The sequence below is a fragment of the Pistacia vera genome, unplaced genomic scaffold, assembly GCF_008641045.1.
Source record: "Pistacia vera cultivar Batoury unplaced genomic scaffold, PisVer_v2 Contig233, whole genome shotgun sequence".
Taxonomy (NCBI): Eukaryota; Viridiplantae; Streptophyta; class Magnoliopsida; order Sapindales; family Anacardiaceae; genus Pistacia; species Pistacia vera.
The window spans coordinates 1,025,871-1,048,896 of record NW_022196039.1 but is presented as its reverse complement, the minus strand read 5'-3'; the positions used below and the strand labels follow the sequence as shown (position 1 = coordinate 1,048,896).

At 35.2% G+C, this 23,026-nt stretch overlaps 5 protein-coding genes and 1 long non-coding RNA gene across 6 annotated transcripts; all 6 read right to left on the bottom strand.

Annotated features, from left to right (window-relative positions):
- Positions 1-508: 508 nt before the first annotated feature.
- On the bottom strand, positions 509-3,985 carry LOC116131350 (ruvB-like 2). Its single transcript, XM_031417010.1, has 2 exons — positions 3,105-3,985; positions 509-1,384 (listed from the first exon to the last, which is right to left on the bottom strand). Exons 1-2 carry the CDS (start codon positions 3,851-3,853, stop codon positions 730-732), a joined length of 1,404 nt encoding a protein of 467 aa, XP_031272870.1. The 5' UTR covers positions 3,854-3,985; the 3' UTR covers positions 509-729.
- A 4,328-nt stretch (positions 3,986-8,313) lies between these two features.
- On the bottom strand, positions 8,314-8,730 carry LOC116131353. The gene is made up of 3 exons (XR_004128247.1): positions 8,611-8,730; positions 8,462-8,528; positions 8,314-8,352 (listed from the first exon to the last, which is right to left on the bottom strand). It is a non-coding gene; the product is annotated as an uncharacterized LOC116131353 (long non-coding RNA).
- A 456-nt stretch (positions 8,731-9,186) lies between these two features.
- On the bottom strand, positions 9,187-12,021 carry LOC116131393 (serine carboxypeptidase-like 7). Its single transcript, XM_031417040.1, has 14 exons — positions 11,849-12,021; positions 11,567-11,712; positions 11,348-11,424; positions 11,130-11,252; positions 10,874-10,976; positions 10,756-10,793; positions 10,568-10,669; positions 10,343-10,429; positions 10,097-10,249; positions 9,951-10,022; positions 9,734-9,852; positions 9,511-9,624; positions 9,363-9,408; positions 9,187-9,270 (listed from the first exon to the last, which is right to left on the bottom strand). The coding sequence occupies exons 1-14, from the start codon at positions 12,019-12,021 to the stop codon at positions 9,187-9,189; spliced, it is 1,437 nt and encodes a 478-aa protein (XP_031272900.1).
- Positions 12,022-14,603: 2,582 nt separating this feature from the next.
- Positions 14,604-15,083, bottom strand: LOC116131392. Its single transcript, XM_031417039.1, has one exon. The coding sequence runs from the start codon at positions 15,081-15,083 to the stop codon at positions 14,604-14,606; it is 480 nt and encodes a 159-aa protein (XP_031272899.1).
- Positions 15,084-16,614: 1,531 nt separating this feature from the next.
- LOC116131391 (serine carboxypeptidase-like 18) lies at positions 16,615-19,382 on the bottom strand. Its single transcript, XM_031417038.1, has 9 exons — positions 19,210-19,382; positions 18,928-19,073; positions 18,709-18,785; positions 18,491-18,613; positions 18,235-18,337; positions 18,117-18,154; positions 17,929-18,030; positions 17,704-17,790; positions 16,615-16,743 (listed from the first exon to the last, which is right to left on the bottom strand). The coding sequence occupies exons 1-9, from the start codon at positions 19,380-19,382 to the stop codon at positions 16,615-16,617; spliced, it is 978 nt and encodes a 325-aa protein (XP_031272898.1).
- A 2,451-nt stretch (positions 19,383-21,833) lies between these two features.
- Positions 21,834-22,464, bottom strand: LOC116131349. Its single transcript, XM_031417009.1, has one exon. The coding sequence runs from the start codon at positions 22,438-22,440 to the stop codon at positions 21,961-21,963; it is 480 nt and encodes a 159-aa protein (XP_031272869.1). The 5' UTR covers positions 22,441-22,464; the 3' UTR covers positions 21,834-21,960.
- Positions 22,465-23,026: the final 562 nt, after the last annotated feature.

Genomic DNA, 23,026 nt, shown 5'->3' with positions numbered 1-23,026 from the left:
GGAACCGTTCAGTCTTTTGAGATGGTAAGTCCCCGGTCTGATCACCTTGTCGACCCGGTACGGACCTTCCCAGTTAGGTCCTAGTACCCCCGCACTTGGCTCTCTGGTCCCAAGGAGAACTTCCTTTAACACAAGGTCCCCGACCTGGAAGTCTCTTCGCTTGACCTTTGAGTCGAAAAACCTCTTTGCACGCTGCTGGTAGGCTGCTATCCTTAGCGAAGCCTTGTTGCGGTGCTCCTCAACGAGATCCAAACTTGCCCTCATAAGTGCTTCGTTTTCGACCTCATTGTACAAGTCTCTCCGAAGAGAACCAGTCCCCACCTCTACAGGGATCATTGCTTCGCAGCCATAGACTAGCGAAAAAGGGGTTTCCGAGGTGGAGGTTCTTGGAGTTGTCCTGTACGCCCATAAGACTTCGGGGAGATCGTCAGCCCAATTTCCTTTGGCTGCCCCAAGTTTGGCCTTTAGAGTGTGCTTGATGGTCTTGTTGACTGATTNGAAGAGTAAATTAACATCAAAGGCCGTCCTAATTTTCCACAATTTCGAGTCCTGTCACATAATTATATTGAAGCAATAATCTGCAAATGATTACAGACTCATACCAAGACATGGAAAGCTCCACGAATACTGATTACACTTTTATCACAGGTGTACCATTTGTAAGGTCGGTGCTAACCATATTAAAGCAGGAGAGAAGCATCATCACAAAATCTCTCAAGTATAAAGGAACTATTCTGTAACCATGGCATTCACATCATCATCATCACCATCTCCGAGGGACACTTCATTCATGTACTGACTCTGGTACTCCATCAAATACTGTGTTGATCTCTGCACATCCAAAAATAAGCGGTACACACGATCAATGTCCTGAATCTCCACAATCTTTCCCTTCCGTTTCTGACATGCTAAAGCAGCAGCGGAGATGAGATGAATAGCATATCTCAAGGATGTTCCTTCACCAACACGAGTCAGCAATTGCTTTGCATCTTCGGTCATTTCCACATCTTCCTCCTGGCACCTGATGTCTAGAATTTTGCGCATTTCATCCCTTGTATAAGGTTTAGTTGAGATGATGAGTAGGCGATCGAGGAGATCCATTGGAATTCCATGAGCAGCTTTGTAGTTAGTACCCCTGATTCTAGTAATCCCTCTGTTGGTAGCAACAACTAATATCGGAGCCATCTCATTCTCCAGAGCACGGTTCAGGAAGGAAAAGCACTCAACGTCAAGCATGTGCACCTCATCAATGAACAGGACACCTGGCACAATTTCTGCCTTCCCTTCCTCCCTCCACTCCGCTACCTTCGTGTCAATTTGGTCTCGTACTTCTGCACGAATTTCACCAGTGTCACCAGTGAAGAGAGCCAAAAATCCCTGTGTTCTGAGAAAAAGAGATAATGAAGTTAAAGAAAAGATTATGGAAAATAATAAGCCCTCTAACAAGTTCAAAGACTCTCATCATTATACTGCCTGGAAATCTAAATTATTAAGAAGCTTGTACACTAGGCTGACAAAAAAATTATCGTCAAATGTCAAACAATAACAACTTTAGATAAAATATCTCCTCTACAACAGTCATGCCAGAGAGAGAGTTGAACAATATAACTGTTAATCGTTACAGTTTATAGAGTTAAAGAAGGAATAACAAAAAGTTAAAGTGACCATAAAAAGTTGACTATTCACTTTTCCTCATTGTAAAACAACTATCACATAAATTAAGCAGCTGTCAATCTGTTGCTTTCGTCGTTGCCTTAAGAAATTCAGTTGATGAGTACCCTAGCAACTACCAACTTAAGAACCTTGAGCGCTGATGCTCTATTAGTAAAAGAAAGCTACCTGGAAAGGTTGTAAGCAAAAGAAAAACTAAAGAATTCTGTTATCTCAGGTATCCAAATGTATTTCTTTTTCTTGATGTTTGAATTATAAGTTCTTTCAAGGCATCCATAGAGCTAAGAATTTTGTCTTTCTATTTAATTAACCTCCACTTTATGATGTATTTCTTTCTGTCAACAAGGAATGTTAAAGCTTTACCAGCAAATACGTTATTCATTTCAGGTCACTGATGCAATTTGAGCTTCATATTTTATTGAGCACACAGTTATGTACAAAATTCCCAGGACCCTATCATGCTTTTAATGACTCAATTTGGTAGGGAGTCACTTCTTAACTGTTTCTTTAAACTGATATCTACAGTAATGACAATTTAAATATAAGAATAAAAATTTCAAATTTCTAATGTTAGTACTTGGATTAGTACACATTGGTTAGTGCACATAGAATTACTCTGAATATAAAGATATGCTTATGAATTTTTAACCAGCTAGACTTTTATCCACTGGTCCTCCAAGTCTAGTTTGTCATTCTCAAGCAAGCTGTTTCCACTTTCAACAATAATGTATCTTTCAATATTTCAATTGTCCACCAATTTGAACCAAGTCTCCTAACTACAAAAGGTTGCATGGCACAGTGATAGCTCTTCGTTCAAACTCAAAGCACTGCAAAGGGATTTCTAGATTATTAGCAAGGGTTTTGTTATCCTATTTATCAACATTTGCAAAATATTTCCTTCTCAACATCCTCTTGCTATGTTTCCAATATTTCAACATTTACCCCACTACCTTATTTATAATTAAATCTCTATCCAACTTTGCTTTTCGCTTTCTCCACTCTCTCTTGCACTGACAACCACTAAATCATCTTCGCATCTTCTTCCAGCCTAGGCCCAAATCTTTAAAGTCAATACACACCAAGAGAAATTGATAACCCTATTGCTCTCAACCAGCATTACCCATCTTATTACGCTCAACTCTGCAACCAACCCCCAAAACACCAATCTCTTACCCTTCAATTTCGATGCCACATCAAAATCTCTTTAAAGCTTTTCCTTTCTCTCATCTTTTTATTTTGTTTATTAAACCTTAAAACATATGTCTAACTTTATTTTTAGAGTGTCCACAATTTCCAAGGTCTCTGATTAATTTATAGATACTAACACTTAAAAAAAAACATTTGCAAACCATCTACAGCTAACAGCATAACCAAATCATTCAAATAAAATTTTAACTTCAAAGCATAAAACAGCAACTAAGAAATAGAAATACCTGCTGTTGATTACATCAATCTCATGAAGCGTTACACAATGCACAACCTCTTTCCTCTTCTGCAGCTCCCCATCAGGACACTGAACAAACTTAGTTTGAGGTCCCATAGCATCATAGTCTCTGGACCTCGAAAACGATCTCCCAAGCTTCGTAATCTTCCCAGAAACTTTATCAATCGCAATCACGTCCCCACTCTGTACCTTCTCCTTCCCCAAAGCCTCAATCATCTTCGTCCCCAAATCATAAACGGTCTCCATCTCCGTCGTTTTGAGAGTCAACTTTCCCGTCTTCGCTGCAACTCCTGCTGTCGCAGGGCGGTCAATTTGGACCTCAACAACTTCCCCTTCAATGACTTCAGTTTCTTCTTTAATTCTGACTCCAATAGCCTTTCGAAAGGATTGCGTTAAAGCTTCTGTTTTCGACATTTCGAGGGAGAAAATCTCCGAGCCAGTGATCATGGCGAAGGGGGTTTCGAGTCCGAGGGATTTTGCCATGCCCATTGCTATGGCGGTTTTCCCGGTTCCGGGTTGGCCCGCTATGAGGATGGCCCGACCGGCGATTTTTCCATCTCTAATCATCTGAAGGATAACACCAGCAGCTTTGCGGGCCGAAACTTGGCCCACCATGCCCTCCGATATATCCCGCGGTTCTAAGGTGTTGTCAAGACCCAGACCACGGATGTGGGAGTGTGCGCCTATACGCTCGATTCGAGTTAAGTCTCGTGATTCTGAGAGCTTCAGTTCAGCCATTGTTAGCGAAGGACACAGAAAATCTGGTTAGGGTTTAGGGTTTTGTAGTTCTGTGTAACTCACAGCAGCTTGAGGGAATGATAGGACAAAAAGGTAAATGTAGACGCAGCTGAGAAAAAGGGCAGGAACGTAAATGGATATGCCCGTGTTTTTATTGGCAAATTGGTAGTCCTCAGACAACGAGCAACTATTTGAAAGTAAATCAGAAATATTATACAAGAATCATTTCTCACAAATATTCTCTTATTTTGACGTAACAATTCATAATTGATAAATAATTAATTAATAAAATATATTATAAATTAATTAATTATAAATTATCATATCAAAGTTATGAAAAAAAGTCTATAAAAGAAAATTGTTGGGGTAATATTATTCAAACCAATATATTAATATAATTTTTAATAATTAAAATTTCACATCAATTTTTGACAAAATTTATATGATTTTTTATTTAAGTTATACTATTACATTTTGATTTATGGGATTAGTGTACTGATTTTTTGTGTAAAATTATTAGGATATATAAATTCAAAACAATTTTTTTAAAGAAAATGAGTGTCATAAACACTTTTTAAAGGTATAAATACCTTTGTTTTTTTTGTTCCCACTGAATGATGATACCAGAAGCTAATATAAATATTGTTTATTCTACAGTTAACGCATAATTCTACATTACCATTTTACACCTTTTAACTCATTTATTAAAGATTCCATTTCATTGTATAACTTAATAGGTTGGATTTAAATTTTAAAAGTTTTTTAATTAAGTAGTGAATAAGTTTCTCAACAATTGAACTTAAACTTATTCTATATGTGTTGAATGATTAATTTCTTTGTATAATTCAATGACTTAGATTTAAATATTAATTTTTTTTTATATGTTCCTTAAAATGACATGAGAACTAAATGTCTACAGTTGTTTTTGTTCTCAGAATGATCCAAAATTGTCTTTTTGCATATTCGCTATATGGCGATATGTGGGATTGGTTCCAGTTCGGGTTTGGAGGGTGTTGAGAGATGGAGTTTAAGTGGGAATTTGTCAACAAGGCTGATTAGTAGGCAGTTTGTGGGAAGTCAAAGTCATGTGTGATGTTTCAGAGGAGAACTTTTGGAGTTCAGTGTTTTATCTTCGAGGAAGGTTTTTTCCTGAGTTGAATCTGAGGTTGTTTTTGTGGAGGAAGAAGAGTCGGGCATGTTATGAGGTTCAAGAGGTCTGATTTCAAGATTCTTGATAGTGTTAGCCTTGGCCTTGCTAGACGGGTATGTTTGTGTAGAATTCAAATGTTTATTGGAAATTTGATGGCGGTGTTTGATTGTTTTTGTGATTAATTGAATTGGGATTTCCTGTAGGTTGATGAGGTTGTTTTTGAAGCCATTGTGAATGATTCTAACAGGTTTCATTTCTTTTTTGTTTCCTTCTCATTTATTTCTTATATATGTAGACTAACGCGTGAACTTATGATGTTTGTATTGTGAATTGCAGCCCTTTGTATAACCAAGAGTTGTGCTAGAAAACTAGATGAAACGTAAGATCAATTGAGGAGTGAGTAACTTCTATTGCTCTGGTAGTGCTTTTGGGAACCCAACATGGTTATGGTGGATGGCATTCTACCTCCGTCATGTCTAGTATTATTCTTTCATACATTACTATATATTTTCCATGTGAAGTTATAGATTGATTAGGGTACACAGCATAATGGTATGGTTTTTATCCAGATCTCTATCAAATTGATATGATATATTTTAGCTACTGCACAATGTTTTAGCTTCCAAGAATTGCACAACTTTCTCTTACTTTGTCATATTTAATGCATATACAGTATGTGTTTTTGTGTGTGCATGTGCATGTGCATGTGATGGGATAATGAGTAAATCCTTTTAATTGTTTTTTTTTTTTTTTTTTTAACATAAATGAACTGATTAGTTCTCAAACCCGTAGCTACCATGATGGAAGTAGAGACCATATTCGAAAGTAATCTTTTCTTTATAGAGTAAAATTTGATGATTTATGTGCCAACTTAGTATAATCTTAAAAACACTTACTCTTTAAGTTTTCTAATTTATATATCAGTTGAATTTTTTTTTCTTGGTCTTTTATGCAACCAGACTAATTAGTAACCCATTATTTTCTTTGAGTATAAACTCAAACTTCTTGCAGAAAGAGTTTTTCAAATAGAAATTTTTAAGTTTTTAGTGAACTTTGTGTAGAGCTTAAGTTTGGATTAAAACTATACGGATGTTTGACAAATTCTTGGATATTCATATTCAATTTTGGCTAATTTGACTAACCTCTTGACTTGAGGACCTAAGCTCGCATCAAGCTCTTTGGAGAATCAATGATGCTATTTCATTATCAGTTTTTGATATATTCATGGACTTGGAACTATAGTTCCTATCTTTCTCTCTGTGCTTGACTAAGAGTTGTTCACCCTACAACAATAACCTATACACCACTGTTGAGGAACCGAAAGTGGTCATTCCAAGTGTAGTCAGCCATTGCCCCACTCACAGGTGCTTGCTTTAAACCATTGTTTGTTTATGAATTTCATATTATTACTAACGAAATTGATTCATTTTGATCTTTTTATTATGTAGCCAACCTTTGGCAGTGATGGTCACAGTGACATTGACAGAGGTGACATTCGGATATTTTAATGAACACTTCTTTTTTGGCGTAGTCACGTATGAACCATTTAAAAAAAAAAAAAAAAATATGTCCATTTTTTTGTTTTTCTGTGTCTTATAAACAATGTTAATTGCAAAGTGTTTATCAATGAAGCATATTTTTATCAAAAAGTTGCAAACTTACATTCTTAGATAGGTTCATGTTTTTGTTGTGGCCTCTTAGCCTAACAGTTTGTGTTTTGTGGCGAAGAGATTTTGTGTTGATGATGAAGGATGGCAAGTTTTTTTTTTTTGTTCTCATTTCTGGTGGTGACAACCTTTTAAAATGGTGAAAGATTAACTGTTGACCTTAAAGCATAGTTAATTCCATGCAGGAACTACTAATTTTAAGAAGGGCAAAATTGTCATTTCAATATATTATATGTACCAAATTGTTGTAAGAAAAGTATGGCAATCTTCTTTTGCTTTGAAAAGGGAATATATTCCATCACTAAAAGTGCCAGTACTATTTCGTTCTTTAATTAATTTATTTTTTGTGTCAACCACTTTCATGAGTTGCGAGACTTTCAACTTCTATGTGTTGAATTCAATTAATTCAATTCCTGCTGATTACAAATTGACTATTTCAATCTTCCATCACTTGCATTTTATCAAATTAAAAGAGGAATGTGAAAGATCTGTCCTGCATACATTAATTGAATGCATGTGAATCATCATTTTACAACACCAATAAGTAGCAAATACGGGGACCAATACGACATCCTAAATGACAATCATATGACGATTCTCAGCAATCTTTAACATAAAAACCCGATTAAAAAAAAAAAGACACATAATAAATGCTCTTTATTATCAATATTTGACATATTTTTTTTGTAAAACAATAATCTTTTCAATTCTTAAATAAAAATTCAATAATAAATAAAAATATATATAATAACTGCACAATGCGCGGCGTGCCATCTAGTCACCATATAAACACGAAAGCTGATCCAAAGCTGGTTAGGCATTTGTTTGTTAGAGTTGCAACCCTCATAACCCATATGCCCTAACTGCTATAAATTATCAATTATCATTTCATACATAATCAAACTTTAGTATCATTCAAATGTACACTTTGTCTACTTTCGATTAAACTTAAATAATTTTACAATAAAGAGTGCATATATGAAAAACCCACAAATTAATTCACACCTAGAATGAATGAAAACAATCGTCTTCGTCTTTTCATAAAATTATCCTTCACTCCCATGTTTAAACAATAATGAGTGCCATCTCCAGCTCCCTCTACAGTCCTTCAATCTTGACTAATAGGATTACTAGCCTGAGCTTGGTCACTATTTTCCATACTAGAATGATCATTTTCACAATTTCCTCTGTTATTAGAGGACTCAAAGCTTTGACCTTCATCGACTTTCTCACTGCCTGAGGACAACTTCAACTGTTCCTTGGCCACCCTCTTTGCCAACCTCCTATTCTTTAGCTTCTTCTGCTTGCTGCAACCAACCGCACCACCTGAACAAACGCTTGTTAAATGAATCAAACTTTCTTTACAATAACCATATCTTTTAAACTTCATTATGGAATCTTACCAAACTTGTCTTTTGTAACTTCACTTCCTCATGGACATTTTGTCGAACACCTGGTTGTTGAATTTCATCTCTACCATCATTACGTTTTCTTCCTCTTGTTTTGTCGTGGCAGCAAAGGCCCTGATTTTGCTTCTACGAGAGCACTTCCGAGTTTCTTCTATGAATGTCTCTTGCGTTGAGCCCTGCTCAGCTTTTGAGGCTCACATTCACCACCCTCACCTTTTGTTAGCGTCACGTCATCACCGCCATCACTTGAGGAACCAGTCCTCACAAAATCATCTGCATTTATTTTAAAAATTAATATTTACCTAGGGGATAATATCCATACACAATTTTCCAAAATAACATTACAAATTTTTAGTATTTATCGATGTTTCAAGTACCAAACCTAGATTTATAAGTTCCACGTCGAAATCTTCTAATGGGTGACCGGGTTTTTCCTCTTCATCCACTGCCTGTATTATCAATTATGAGATATAATCCCAATTAGATTGTTATTTAAAAAAAAAAAAAAAAAAAATCAGGAAGAAAAATTACTTGGGGTGGTGATGGTGGAGGGTAAAGAGTGTTAAGAACGGCTTCATGGAACTTTCGCCGTTTCTCTTCACGACGCATCACGATAAGTGTGTGTGAAAATTGCTCTTTCTTTAATGATAGTAGACGTGTCTTATTTAAGTAGTTCAATATACTGTATTGAAATTGGTTGAAGGCTATTACTCAATATTTTTAAATGCTTAAAAGAATTTTATGGTATTGGTCATGAATTTATCTTGGAACTGTAGAACTTATTAGAAGATTGTCAGCAAAAACATCGATGAACTGGTGCCGAATGCAATTAAGAGCATATCTCAAAAACACAGAAGGTGCATGGCATATGTGCACAAAATGACTATAATTAGCCATATCCCATATTCAGATTTCATTCCACTACGGCACTGCCACTCTATTTCAACGCTTGTTTACAGAACTCCCAAGACAAAAAATTTTATTTGCTCAGTGTTACCTGCAACAGGAAGTAACAGGCTCTTCATCTTCACGGCCACTAGAAGGGCACGTGAAACCAAACTCAGGCAATTCGCAGATCGGGGCTCTGAAGCTAGAGCTTGGAAGTGATCACAAAGGTTCTTGAGAAATCCATCTTTCAAACATGGCCAAACATTCCTTAGGCTGGTATTCTGGAGCTGTGTGGCCCGCTCCCTACACAATCGAAAACATTGTAAACAAAACTCTACTAATCAGAAACTGTAATTGGCACTAGAGGTAAGGTTAGAAATTCAATTCTTTATTACCTTTACAGTTGCAAATGTGAAGTTGTTGGTGTATTCCCTGGAATATCTGCATTAGAATGAAAGGACTGTAGTAAAAGCAGAAATTTATTTCATTTAGAGCTGCATTGCATTAGTAGAACAATATATCTATGTAATTATTTTACACTACCCTGAAACTTGACCATCAACCAGCCATGGCCTCCACTCGTCGACAACAGAAAAATTTAAAGCCTTGATCCAAGATTGGGTGCCCAAGTAGGGAATAGCCATGTCATGATCACCACTGCAGAGTATAATTGAGTCGACAATCAGAAAACTAGGCCACGCTATTATTGATTTACTTTTCTTCTGTAAAGGATGGAAACTGGAAAGTTGTGGTGGCGGTATAAAACCTGTATATTAGAGCTCGGTAACCTCTCTTATTAAGACGCAGATGATAGCTCAAAAGACTCTTGGCATCATGTTCGTAATCTAAGCTTCTGTTACACCTTATCCATTCCTTGATTGTTCCCTGAATTACATCATAGAAATTACACACAAGGTTGTTCCTAGAATAATGATAATTTCCTAGAATAATGATAATTATTTGAGGTAGCTGCAGCTTCTTACCATTCGAACGCGAAGCGCCTTTTGGACACTGATATCATTCGCCCACTTGTTGCAAAGAAAATTATTGTAGTACTGAAATTTTTATGCAACAAATGAAGTCAAACATCTGAACTCATTTATTTAAATGATAGCAGTGAAAGGTTTACCCTGCACTCTTGAGGATCAACAGGCATAAACAAGGACTCGTCGTATTCTTCCAGGAGATATCTGTGATAACGGGCATCCTCCTTATTTAGTTTTCTTGAGATTGGAGTGCACTTTTTTTCCAAGATGTGTGCATGATTCACTCGTTTAGTGCACTACAACAGGCAAAATTGTTCATGGAATCAACAAAGCAAACAAAAATCAAGAAACATGATCTTTAAAACTAGAAAACATATCAGCATTTTCACCTCATAGATAGCTTTAAGATCCTTTGCACATTGTACATTGCTCTTGTCTACTTCTACATATTCTCCTCTGCAATTCCTTTTCGCCGACTGGTAGAAATGCACAACTTAGAACTATCTCGGATTGCGCAGAACTAAGCTAACATGTGACTATAAAACTTTCATGTAATTTGATGGCAATTAGTATGAAATACCTAGGATTACAACTGAAAGGAAGTTAAAATTAACCTGGTAGAGTTCATCAGAAATAAGTGCCATGCGATGAGCAAATGGAACTTTTGAATTGTCATCAAATTTTGAATCTGTTGCTGGGTTACCCAGCACATAACCCTGAACCGGTTTGTGGGCATGTCATTGCTGCATAAAACCAAAGACACCAAGCAACAAGGTAATTTTGAGGATACTAGAATACATACTTTGAGATTGATTGGTGGTTCATGCCCAACTTCAATGCCTGCAGAGTCATTATAAACTTTGGAACTGGCCATAATCAAGAAGGGTTGGGGAATTGAGAAAGGCACCATCCAAGATTACCAGCTGATATTTTACTTGAAATGATCGGAACGATCCTTCCAGAATGTGAGTCACCGGCAACATAGAGGGGATTTCTAATAAATTTTGGGTGTCTCAGCAACCACTGTATAGCCAACCAGTACTAATTTCAGTAAATGATTTATCAACAACAGAAGTGCAAGAAGGCGCCTTGTACCTTAAATTTAATTAAACTATAAACCACGTCTGTTATCTTAAGATGCCATTATGATTGGATTAAATCAAAATGTTTTCACACCTTTCTCAGAAATTCATAACTTTGTTTGGCAAACTTTGTGTCTCCAGTCTTGGAACCTTGGAAGCTCCTTGAATAGGAGAATCCAGTGCCTACTGGTGCATCCAAGAAGATTATACTGGAGACCTGGAAATGCATCAAATAGTCGGTTGGAAATCATAAAAAACAACCAAAAATAACAGCTGTAATCTCTCATCACTCGGTCAATAAATCTTCTCCACCTTTGTCCATGAATGCGGATGCAGTGCCATGGTTGGTAAGCTGCCATTATACTTGACAATGTCAAAACGTATAGGGCCTGCATAAGTATGAAATGAATCAAAAAGCTCGTTCATGTGAAGAGGAGTAACCATTTCATATAAAAAAATGAGACTTACATTCTATTTTAGGTACCTTTTGACGGCAAAAAGAATATTAAAAAGAAGAAATAAGTGGAACACCTATCTCAAAAGCAAGTCCGGAGAAGGCAGAGCAACCAGGGCCTCCAGTGAGCCAAAGCACCAGGGGATCCTCACTTGGATTTCCTTCAGATTCTATAAAATAGTAGAAGAGTTGAACATCTTGGTTCTCATCCACGCCAATATATCTATATATAAACATTGTACTAGTTATAAAAAAAATTAAGTGCATATTATCTCTTATTCTCCTTGTTTGATCATTCCAAAGGGTTTACTGAATCTAGGAAATGAAACAATGTATGTGAAATTGAAAAACAAACTCACCCAGTTTCAAGCTTGAAGGGAAGGGAACCGGAAAATCCAGGAATATACTTAATGGTCGACAAAGAAACCGTAGGCCTTAATAACAACAGTAACATAATAAAATAGAGGTATCCCAAATTGCTGAAGTTGGTCCAATCAATGTCAATGTTCTGCTTATGAATTTGCACTTTCATTTTGGCCAATTGTTCATAAATTTTTTATTGCTGATAGGATTTGAATTTCTACCCTTCTCTGCCTTATGGCTGAGAAAGATGAGTGTAAAGGAGATTTGATATCCCTCGGAAGAAGAAGAAGAAGACGAAGACGAAGAGCTTGTTTTTGGACTTGCTGCATGGCTGATACAGATGTTGATGATGCGTTATCTATTTTGGGTTGTAAGTTAGTTCTAAGTTACATAGGCAATCACGTGGGCCATCTTTGTCTCATCTTGCACAAAATGGTGAGGATAGAAGATGCATATTCTCATCATTGTACTGCAGAATCAAACAAATGTATAATATTACTTGTTTTCTTCTTCTTTGAAACAATTTTTGTTTCTTACACCATCAGATTGATGAAGCAAAGTTTGTAACTATGAAAATGGAGTTCTATGTTTACTTTTCTGTCACACAGTGATTCTTTTCATAATTAGTTTCTGAAGGTCATTACAAAGCAAATAACCTATTAAGGTGCTCACTTTGTCTACAATGGCGGCCAAAATTAGTGTCTTTAAGTGGCCATGGCCATTACAAAATTTCTTAAGAGTTTGGTTTCCTTAAATAAAGTGATCTTAGAGGAGGATAAAATTAAGGCAGTGGGGTCAGTCCTAAACTGCCAAACTTAAAACTCATCAAGGGGTTACATCTATTGTTCCTATATCCAATCAATTGGGATTGAGCAAATGAAATCTGGATTTTGTTGGTGAACTTTCAATATCTCAAGTCAAGGATTTGGTTACACTTAACATTAAAGAATTAGGTAATTAATCAACCAATTTCAATCATGATCTCAATCCATCCTTTATTCATCTCATTCTCTTTATATATGTGTACAAATGGTTGTGATAAGTGGAGCACAATGAGTTTTTAAGAACTCAAGCAATTTGCAGATCGGGGTTCTGGAGCTAGAGCAGGTTCTTGAGAAGTCCATCTCTTGAACATAGCAAAACATTGCTTAGGCTGGTATTCTGGAGCTGGGTAACCAGCTAGTTTTACCAATCAGAAACTGCAATTGGCACTTGAGTAATGGTTAGAGAATCCAATTCTTGAATACCTTCACTGTTGGAGTATTCCCTCGAATAGCTGCATTAGAATTTAGGACTTGAGTAAAAGCAGAAAATCAATTTTTTTGAAGCTTCATTGCATTAGTAGAATAATATATCTATATAGTTTATAGTGCTAACCTGCAACTTCACCATCAACAATAGAAAAATTCAACAATAAAATAAAACAATTGGACATATTTGTTGATGTGTTTAGCACTTGTTCTTCTTATACTTATTGGTCTATAAGTAAAGTGATTTCAACCTTCATCAAATCGTATTCTTTATCATATAAAAGTGGCCACTCTCTAAGAACCATGAAGCTTATAAAATTATTTGGAAAAATAGTTCAATATGTAGTATCTTAATGTCTATAATTAAGAAAAAGAAAAAGTTAAAGTTAATGGCTCCAATAATGGATTATTAAATATTGATGAATCTAAATTGTCGAAGCATTGTTTGATAAACTGAAATCTACCCACCTCTCTATAATGTAATAATACGTGGAGCTGCATAATTTTTAAAGTGAGAAAACCTTAGCACTTGCTTATATAAAACAATTGAATTGTAATAAACGTACCAATCAAATTTATAAAAACACCCATTACTTAGGTTATGAGGTTCTATCAATCGCAATCTTCTGCGGGTCCAAAATGCAAATTAGGTCAACTTTTCTATGTCTTCCTTCGCTTTAGTAAGTAAGATGTTGTACCTGACTTATGGAAAATGCTAAATTATGGATTATGTTATTTATAAGTTCAATTTGATTAAAATGTTTAATATGATTTAAGTATTCTTATCGACACAAAATAATATTATTGAATTGATAGTTTGAAATAACCCAGGGCCATCAGATTAATTATGATCTTAGCTTGATTTAATTTGATAGGACCCGACCATTGTTTTTCCTTTTGGGATAATATTGCCCAAGAAATGAGGATCTACCCCGTTTGAAAGACAATTGAGATTATATTTAACCCATTAATACAGAAATATACTTCTTAATACAAGGGTATAATTATATTTCCATTACTACTTAAATATATTTAATCTAAAACCAATTTTTTTCCATAGCATTGAGTCCAGCCTTTAATTTGAGTTTTGTCATTTGGGTTCAATTTATACTGATTAAGCCTCGATGTCTCAGACGAGAAGTCTCCAAGAGCAAACTTTCGTCACCAGGTGGCAGCAGTACCATATCAGACTGAGCCTAAACGATGGCTAGAATCACTGATCTATTGACAAACTTATCGGGCAGAAAATATAGGGGAATCATGGATATTTGTACCCTAAAATTATAATATCTGTACAAAAAGATCAAGATGTTAAAGTTTCTGGTAGGATTCACATATCCACTCGAGTCCTGAACATACCAATAACTGATACAAATTATGATATTCCATTAAAAAGAGTATATAAGCTTCAAATATAATCACAACCAACCTCAAATCACAAAGCCAAACTAAAAATTAAAGGTAACTACAGAAACAAGAAACAAAAGAAAGTAGACAATGGTCAATTTGGAACAGCATAGCTCCTACTTCTTTGAAATAAATTACTATTCTTCTTGACCTTGACATCACCCTCCTCAAAATCACAAATATGTTCTTCATCAATTCTCCCAATACCAACACTAAAACTCCTCGGCATTTTCTTTTTATTTGATCCACTTTTACTTGCCTGCACTTGTCTCTGAAGAAGATCCGAATCAGTTCTATTGCCTAGACTCCTTGTAGAAGCAGCTCTAATGAGCTCTCTCATGTCCTCGTTATTGCTCGATGATTTGGACGAGTTAACACTGTAACTCCGGGGCAAACCCATGTTGACTTGACCCGTTGGGCACCCCATCGCCGTCCCCAAAGCAATCTTCTCTGACCAGTCAGTCATGCCCTCCACGTACAGGTCCCTCGCCTTGATTAACATCCTTATTGTTGCCCTCAAGCATTTGTTGAATATGCCCGGTTGGTTGCTCTTCTTGGTTTTTACGTTGCTCATTTTTTCGATGCTCAATTACGTACCTTCCTGATCCACAAACAATAACTGATATCTCCCTCTATATATATAACAGAAGGAACGGACAGGATACTCAGAAGCCAAATATTATATATAGATAATTACAAGTTATTTCTGATTATGAATAAGTATACATTTATAGGTGGTGTTTGTTATATATATTTGCGTAATTAAGGAGGGTTTAATAAAATTAATTAATGAAAGGGATGGAGACTTTGCATTATTATTGCAGGCTATTGGTTATGTGGTCAAACGAGTATTGTGGGACTCAACTTTTGTATGTACTGTAGAAGGTTTCAAAAATAAGTCCGCTGGTCAGAGAGTTGAAATACAGAAGCAGACACAAAAGAAAATCAAAGTTGTTTAATGAAACAAATTAAATATGAAGATGCAGAAGAAGGGAAAATGGGTGACCGATTTACATTATCATATGATAAAATATTTGGTATGGAATAGTGACACCTGAAAATAATAAATCTTCCTTTATTTTATTCAATTTTTTGACAGTTTTTAGTAAGAATAATGGATGAATTTTCAAAGTCCAGCGCGATTAACAACATAAAATAAATCACCGTTTTTTAGTAGTATGCATAAAGCATCAATTTAATTGGTCAATAAGTGACGGAGTTGGATTCTTACTTAAGTTCATATTCTGATGACTGACATGGATAATATAGCTTCATAGTTGGACTTTCCTAACACGTACAAATTAATGGACTTAATTAGTCAGATAAAGTGACTATTTAGCTAACTAATTAATTACTTCTAAGATTGATATATTAATTATATCCACAGTGAAATTAGGTTTAATAATACAGGCTTAAAACAGCAGCAGGAATGGATTGATATCGTGATGAACCTTGTGAGTTCTCTTGGTCATCAACTACAGACGATAAGAAGAACAACTCAGGCATTGAATGGCTGTAGCCTGTAGCTGCAAAGCCACCATTTCATAACTTAACTCCAATTCAAGAAGGTGGGGTTTCAGTTTCATTTCATCACTCATTCACTCTATAATCTCCATATTCATCACATCATAAACTGGATACTTCAGTAAACATGAAACTTGCCGGGTCTTGAATTAGTTTTATAAAAAAAGACCATACGAAGACGCAAGTTACCATTTTATTTACTGAAATCGCCAAACGTTTCCTAGAGTATTTATATGTGACTGATTACTGCGTTGCTTGACCTTTCAAGATTTCAACTTCTTAAATAGATGATAAATTATGACCCGTCGAACTATTGTAATTTATTTAAATGATTAATTGCCTGACATCACCTGCACTGTATTAATTTACTGACTTAGGTTTAATCGTTCATACCGTTTGTTTACATAGATAAGGATGAAAATCTTGCAAGATTCAAGTCAAGGATTTGGTTACACTAACATTAAAGAATTAGGTAATTAATCAAACAATTTCAATCATGATCTCAATCCATTTTTTCATCTCATTCTCTTAATATGTGTACAAATGGGTGGATAAGGGGAGCACAATGAGTTTTTAAGAACTCAAGCAATTTGCAGATCGGGGTTCTGGAGCTGAGCAGGTTCTTGAGAAGTCCATCTCTTGAACATAGCAAAACATTGCTTAGGCTGGTATTCTGGAGTGGGTAACCAGCTAGTTTTACCAATCAGAAACTGCAATTGGCACTTGAGTAATGGTTAGAGAATCCAATTCTTGAAACCTTCACTGTTGGAGTATTCCCTCGAATAGCTGCATTAGAATTTAGGACTTGAGTAAAAGCAGAAAATCAATTTTTTTGAAGCTCATTGCATTAGTAGAATAATATATCTATTGTTTATAGTGCTAACCTGCAACTTCACCATCAACAATAGAAAAATTCAACAATAAATAAAACAATTGGACATATTTGTTGATGTGTTTAGCACTTTCTTCTTATACTTATTGGGTCTATAAGTAAAGTGATTTCAACGTATTCTTTATATAAAAGTGGCCACTCTCTAAACCATGAAGCTTATAAAATTATTGGAAAAATAGTTCAATATGTAGTATCTTAATGTCTAAATTAAGAAAAGAAAAAGTTAAAGTTAATGGCTCCAATAATGGATTAAAATATTGATGAATCTAAATTGTCGAAGCATATGTTTGATAAACTGAAATCTAACTACCTCTATAATGTAATAATACGTGGAGCTGCATAATTTTTACAGTGAGAAAACCTTAGCACTGCTTATATAAAAAAAAATTGAATTGTAATAAACAAGTTTTACGTACCAATCAATTTATAAAAACACCATTACTTAGGTTATGAGGTTCTATCAATCGCAATCTTCTGCGGGTCCAAAATGCAAATTAGGTCACTTTTCATGTCTTCCTTCGCTTTAGTAAGTAAGATGTTGTACCTGACTTATGGAAAATGCTAAATTATGGATTATGTTATTTATAAGTTCAATTTGATTAAAATTTAATTGATTAAGTATTCTTATCGACACAACATATTATATATTTTGAATTAGTTTGAAATAACCAGGCCCTAGATTTGATCTGAACAGGCAAAATTGTTCATGGAATCAACAAAGCAAACAAAAATCAAGAAACATGATCTTTAAAATTAGAAAACATATCAGCATTTTCACCTCATAGATAGCTTTAAGATCCTTTGCACATTGTACATTGCTCTTGTCTACTTCTACATATTCTCCTCTGCAATTCCTTTTCGCCGACTGGTAGAAATGCACAACTTAGAACTATCTCGGATTGCGCAGAACTAAGCTAACATGTGACTATAAAACTTTCATGTAATTTGATGGCAATTTGTATGAAATACCTAGGATTACAACTGAAAGGAAGTTAAAATTGACCTGGTAGATTTCATCAGAAATAAGTGCCATGCGATGAGCAAATGGAACTTTTGAATTGTCATCAAATTTTGAATCTGTTGCTGGGTTACCCAGCACATAACCCTGAAACGGTTTGTGGGCATGTCATTGCTGCATAAAACCAAAGACACCAAGCAACAAGGTAATTTTGAGGATACTAGAATACATACTTTGAGATTGATTGGTGGTTCATGCCCAACTTCAATGCCTGCAGAGTCATTATAAACTTTGGAACTGGCCATAATCAAGAAGGGTTGGGGAATTGAGAAAGGCACCATCCAAGATTACCAGCTGATATTTTACTTGAAATGATCGGAACGATCCTTCCAGAATGTGAGTCACCGGCAACATAGAGGGGATTTCTAATAAATTTTGGGTGTCTCAGCAACCACTGTATAGCCAACCAGTACTAATTTCAGTAAATGATTTATCAACAACAGAAGTGCAAGAAGGCGCCTTGTACCTTAAATTTAATTAAACTATAAACCACGTCTGTTATCTTAAGATGCCATTATGATTGGATTAAATCAAAATGTTTTCACACCTTTCTCAGAAATTCATAACTTTGTTTGGCAAACTTTGTGTCTCCAGTCTTGGAACCTTGGAAGCTCCTTGAATAGGAGAATCCAGTGCCTACTGGTGCATCCAAGAAGATTATACTGGAGACCTGGAAATGCATCAAATAGTCGGTTGGAAATCATAAAAAACAACCAAAAATAACAGCTGTAATCTCTCATCACTCGGTCAATAAATCTTCTCCACCTTTGTCCATGAATGCGGATGCAGTGCCATGGTTGGTAAGCTGCCATTATACTTGACAATGTCAAAACGTATAGGGCCTGCATAAGTATGAAATGAATCAAAAAGCTCGTTCATGTGAAGAGGAGTAACCATTTCATATAAAAAAATGAGACTTACATTCTATTTTAGGTACCTTTTGACGGCAAAAAGAATATTAAAAAGAAGAAATAAGTGGAACACCTATCTCAAAAGCAAGTCCGGAGAAGGCAGAGCAACCAGGGCCTCCAGTGAGCCAAAGCACCAGGGGATCCTCACTTGGATTTCCTTCAGATTCTATAAAATAGTAGAAGAGTTGAACATCTTGGTTCTCATCCACGCCAATATATCTATATATAAACATTGTACTAGTTATAAAAAAAATTAAGTGCATATTATCTCTTATTCTCCTTGTTTGATCATTCCAAAGGGTTTACTGAATCTAGGAAATGAAACAATGTATGTGAAATTGAAAAACAAACTCACCCAGTTTCAAGCTTGAAGGGAAGGGAACCGGAAAATCCAGGAATATACTTAATGGTCGACAAAGAAACCGTAGGCCTTAATAACAACAGTAACATAATAAAATAGAGGTATCCCAAATTGCTGAAGTTGGTCCAATCAATGTCAATGTTCTGCTTATGAATTTGCACTTTCATTTTGGCCAATTGTTCATAAATTTTTTATTGCTGATAGGATTTGAATTTCTACCCTTCTCTGCCTTATGGCTGAGAAAGATGAGTGTAAAGGAGATTTGATATCCCTCGGAAGAAGAAGAAGAAGACGAAGACGAAGAGCTTGTTTTTGGACTTGCTGCATGGCTGATACAGATGTTGATGATGCGTTATCTATTTTGGGTTGTAAGTTAGTTCTAAGTTACATAGGCAATCACGTGGGCCATCTTTGTCTCATCTTGCACAAAATGGTGAGGATAGAAGATGCATATTCTCATCATTGTACTGCAGAATCAAACAAATGTATACTATTACTTGTTTTCTTCTTCTTTGAAACAATTTTTGTTTCTTACACCATCAGATTGATGAAGCAAAGTTTGTAACTATGAAAATGGAGTTCTATGTTTACTTTTCTGTCACACGGTGATTCTTTTCATATTTAGTTTCTGAAGGTCATTACAAAGCAAATAACCTATTAAGGTGCTCACTTTGTCTACAATGGCGGACAAAATTAGTGTCTTTAAGTGGCCATGGCCATTACAAAATTTCTTAAGAGTTTGGTTTCCTTAAATAAAGTGATCTTAGAGGAGGATAAAATTAAGGCAGTGGGGTCAGTCCTAAACTGCCAAACTTAAAACTCATCAAGGGGTTACATCTATTGTTCCTATATCCAATCAATTGGGATTGAGCAAATGAAATCTGGATTTTGTTGGTGAACTTTCAATATCTCAAGTCAAGGATTTGGTTACACTTAACATTAAAGAATTAGTTAATCAACCAATTTCAATCATGATCTCAATCGATCCTTTATTCATCTCATTCTCTTTATATATGTGTACAAATGGTTGTGATAAGTGGAGCACAATGAGTTTTTAAGAACTCAAGCAATTTGCAGATCGGGGTTCTGGAGCTAGAGCAGGTTCTTGAGAAGTCCATCTCTTGAACATGGCAAAACATTGCTTAGGCTGGTATTCTGGAGCTGGGTAACCAGCTAGTTTTACCAATCAGAAACTGCAATTGGCACTTGAGTAATGGTTAGAGAATCCAATTCTTGAATACCTTCACTGTTGGAGTATTCCCTCGAATAGCTGCATTAGAATTTAGGACTTGAGTAAAAGCAGAAAATCAATTTTTTTGAAGCTTCATTGCATTAGTAGAATAATATATCTATATAGTTTATAGTGCTAACCTGCAACTTCACCATCAACAATAGAAAAATTCAACAATAAAATAAAACAATTGGACATATTTGTTGATGTGTTTAGCACTTGTTCTTCTTATACTTATTGGTCTATAAGTAAAGTGATTTCAACCTTCATCAAATCGTATTCTTTATCATATAAAAGTGGCCACTCTCTAAGAACCATGAAGCTTATAAAATTATTTGGAAAAATAGTTCAATATGTAGTATCTTAATGTCTATAATTAAGAAAAAGAAAAAGTTAAAGTTAATGGCTCCAATAATGGATTATTAAATATTGATGAATCTAAATTGTCGAAGCATTGTTTGATAAACTGAAATCTACCCACCTCTCTATAATGTAATAATACGTGGAGCTGCATAATTTTTAAAGTGAGAAAACCTTAGCACTTGCTTATATAAAACAATTGAATTGTAATAAACGTACCAATCAAATTTATAAAAACACCCATTACTTAGGTTATGAGGTTCTATCAATCGCAATCTTCTGCGGGTCCAAAATGCAAATTAGGTCAACTTTTCTATGTCTTCCTTCGCTTTAGTAAGTAAGATGTTGTACCTGACTTATGGAAAATGCTAAATTATGGATTATGTTATTTATAAGTTCAATTTGATTAAAATGTTTAATATGATTTAAGTATTCTTATCGACACAAAATAATATTATTGAATTGATAGTTTGAAATAACCCAGGGCCATCAGATTAATTATGATCTTAGCTTGATTTAATTTGATAGGACCCGACCATTGTTTTTCCTTTTGGGATAATATTGCCCAAGAAATGAGGATCTACCCCGTTTGAAAGACAATTGAGATTATATTTAACCCATTAATACAGAAATATACTTCTTAATACAAGGGTATAATTATATTTCCATTACTACTTAAATATATTTAATCTAAAACCAATTTTTTTCCATAGCATTGAGTCCAGCCTTTAATTTGAGTTTTGTCATTTGGGTTCAATTTATACTGATTAAGCCTCGATGTCTCAGACGAGAAGTCTCCAAGAGCAAACTTTCGTCACCAGGTGGCAGCAGTACCATATCAGACTGAGCCTAAACGATGGCTAGAATCACTGATCTATTGACAAACTTATCGGGCAGAAAATATAGGGGAATCATGGATATTTGTACCCTAAAATTATAATATCTGTACAAAAAGATCAAGATGTTAAAGTTTCTGGTAGGATTCACATATCCACTCGAGTCCTGAACATACCAATAACTGATACAAATTATGATATTCCATTAAAAAGAGTATATAAGCTTCAAATATAATCACAACCAACCTCAAATCACAAAGCCAAACTAAAAATTAAAGGTAACTACAGAAACAAGAAACAAAAGAAAGTAGACAATGGTCAATTTGGAACAGCATAGCTCCTACTTCTTTGAAATAAATTACTATTCTTCTTGACCTTGACATCACCCTCCTCAAAATCACAAATATGTTCTTCATCAATTCTCCCAATACCAACACTAAAACTCCTCGGCATTTTCTTTTTATTTGATCCACTTTTACTTGCCTGCACTTGTCTCTGAAGAAGATCCGAATCAGTTCTATTGCCTAGACTCCTTGTAGAAGCAGCTCTAATGAGCTCTCTCATGTCCTCGTTATTGCTCGATGATTTGGACGAGTTAACACTGTAACTCCGGGGCAAACCCATGTTGACTTGACCCGTTGGGCACCCCATCGCCGTCCCCAAAGCAATCTTCTCTGACCAGTCAGTCATGCCCTCCACGTACAGGTCCCTCGCCTTGATTAACATCCTTATTGTTGCCCTCAAGCATTTGTTGAATATGCCCGGTTGGTTGCTCTTCTTGGTTTTTACGTTGCTCATTTTTTCGATGCTCAATTACGTACCTTCCTGATCCACAAACAATAACTGATATCTCCCTCTATATATATAACAGAAGGAACGGACAGGATACTCAGAAGCCAAATATTATATATAGATAATTACAAGTTATTTCTGATTATGAATAAGTATACATTTATAGGTGGTGTTTGTTATATATATTTGCGTAATTAAGGAGGGTTTAATAAAATTAATTAATGAAAGGGATGGAGACTTTGCATTATTATTGCAGGCTATTGGTTATGTGGTCAAACGAGTATTGTGGGACTCAACTTTTGTATGTACTGTAGAAGGTTTCAAAAATAAGTCCGCTGGTCAGAGAGTTGAAATACAGAAGCAGACACAAAAGAAAATCAAAGTTGTTTAATGAAACAAATTAAATATGAAGATGCAGAAGAAGGGAAAATGGGTGACCGATTTACATTATCATATGATAAAATATTTGGTATGGAATAGTGACACCTGAAAATAATAAATCTTCCTTTATTTTATTCAATTTTTTGACAGTTTTTAGTAAGAATAATGGATGAATTTTCAAAGTCCAGCGCGATTAACAACATAAAATAAA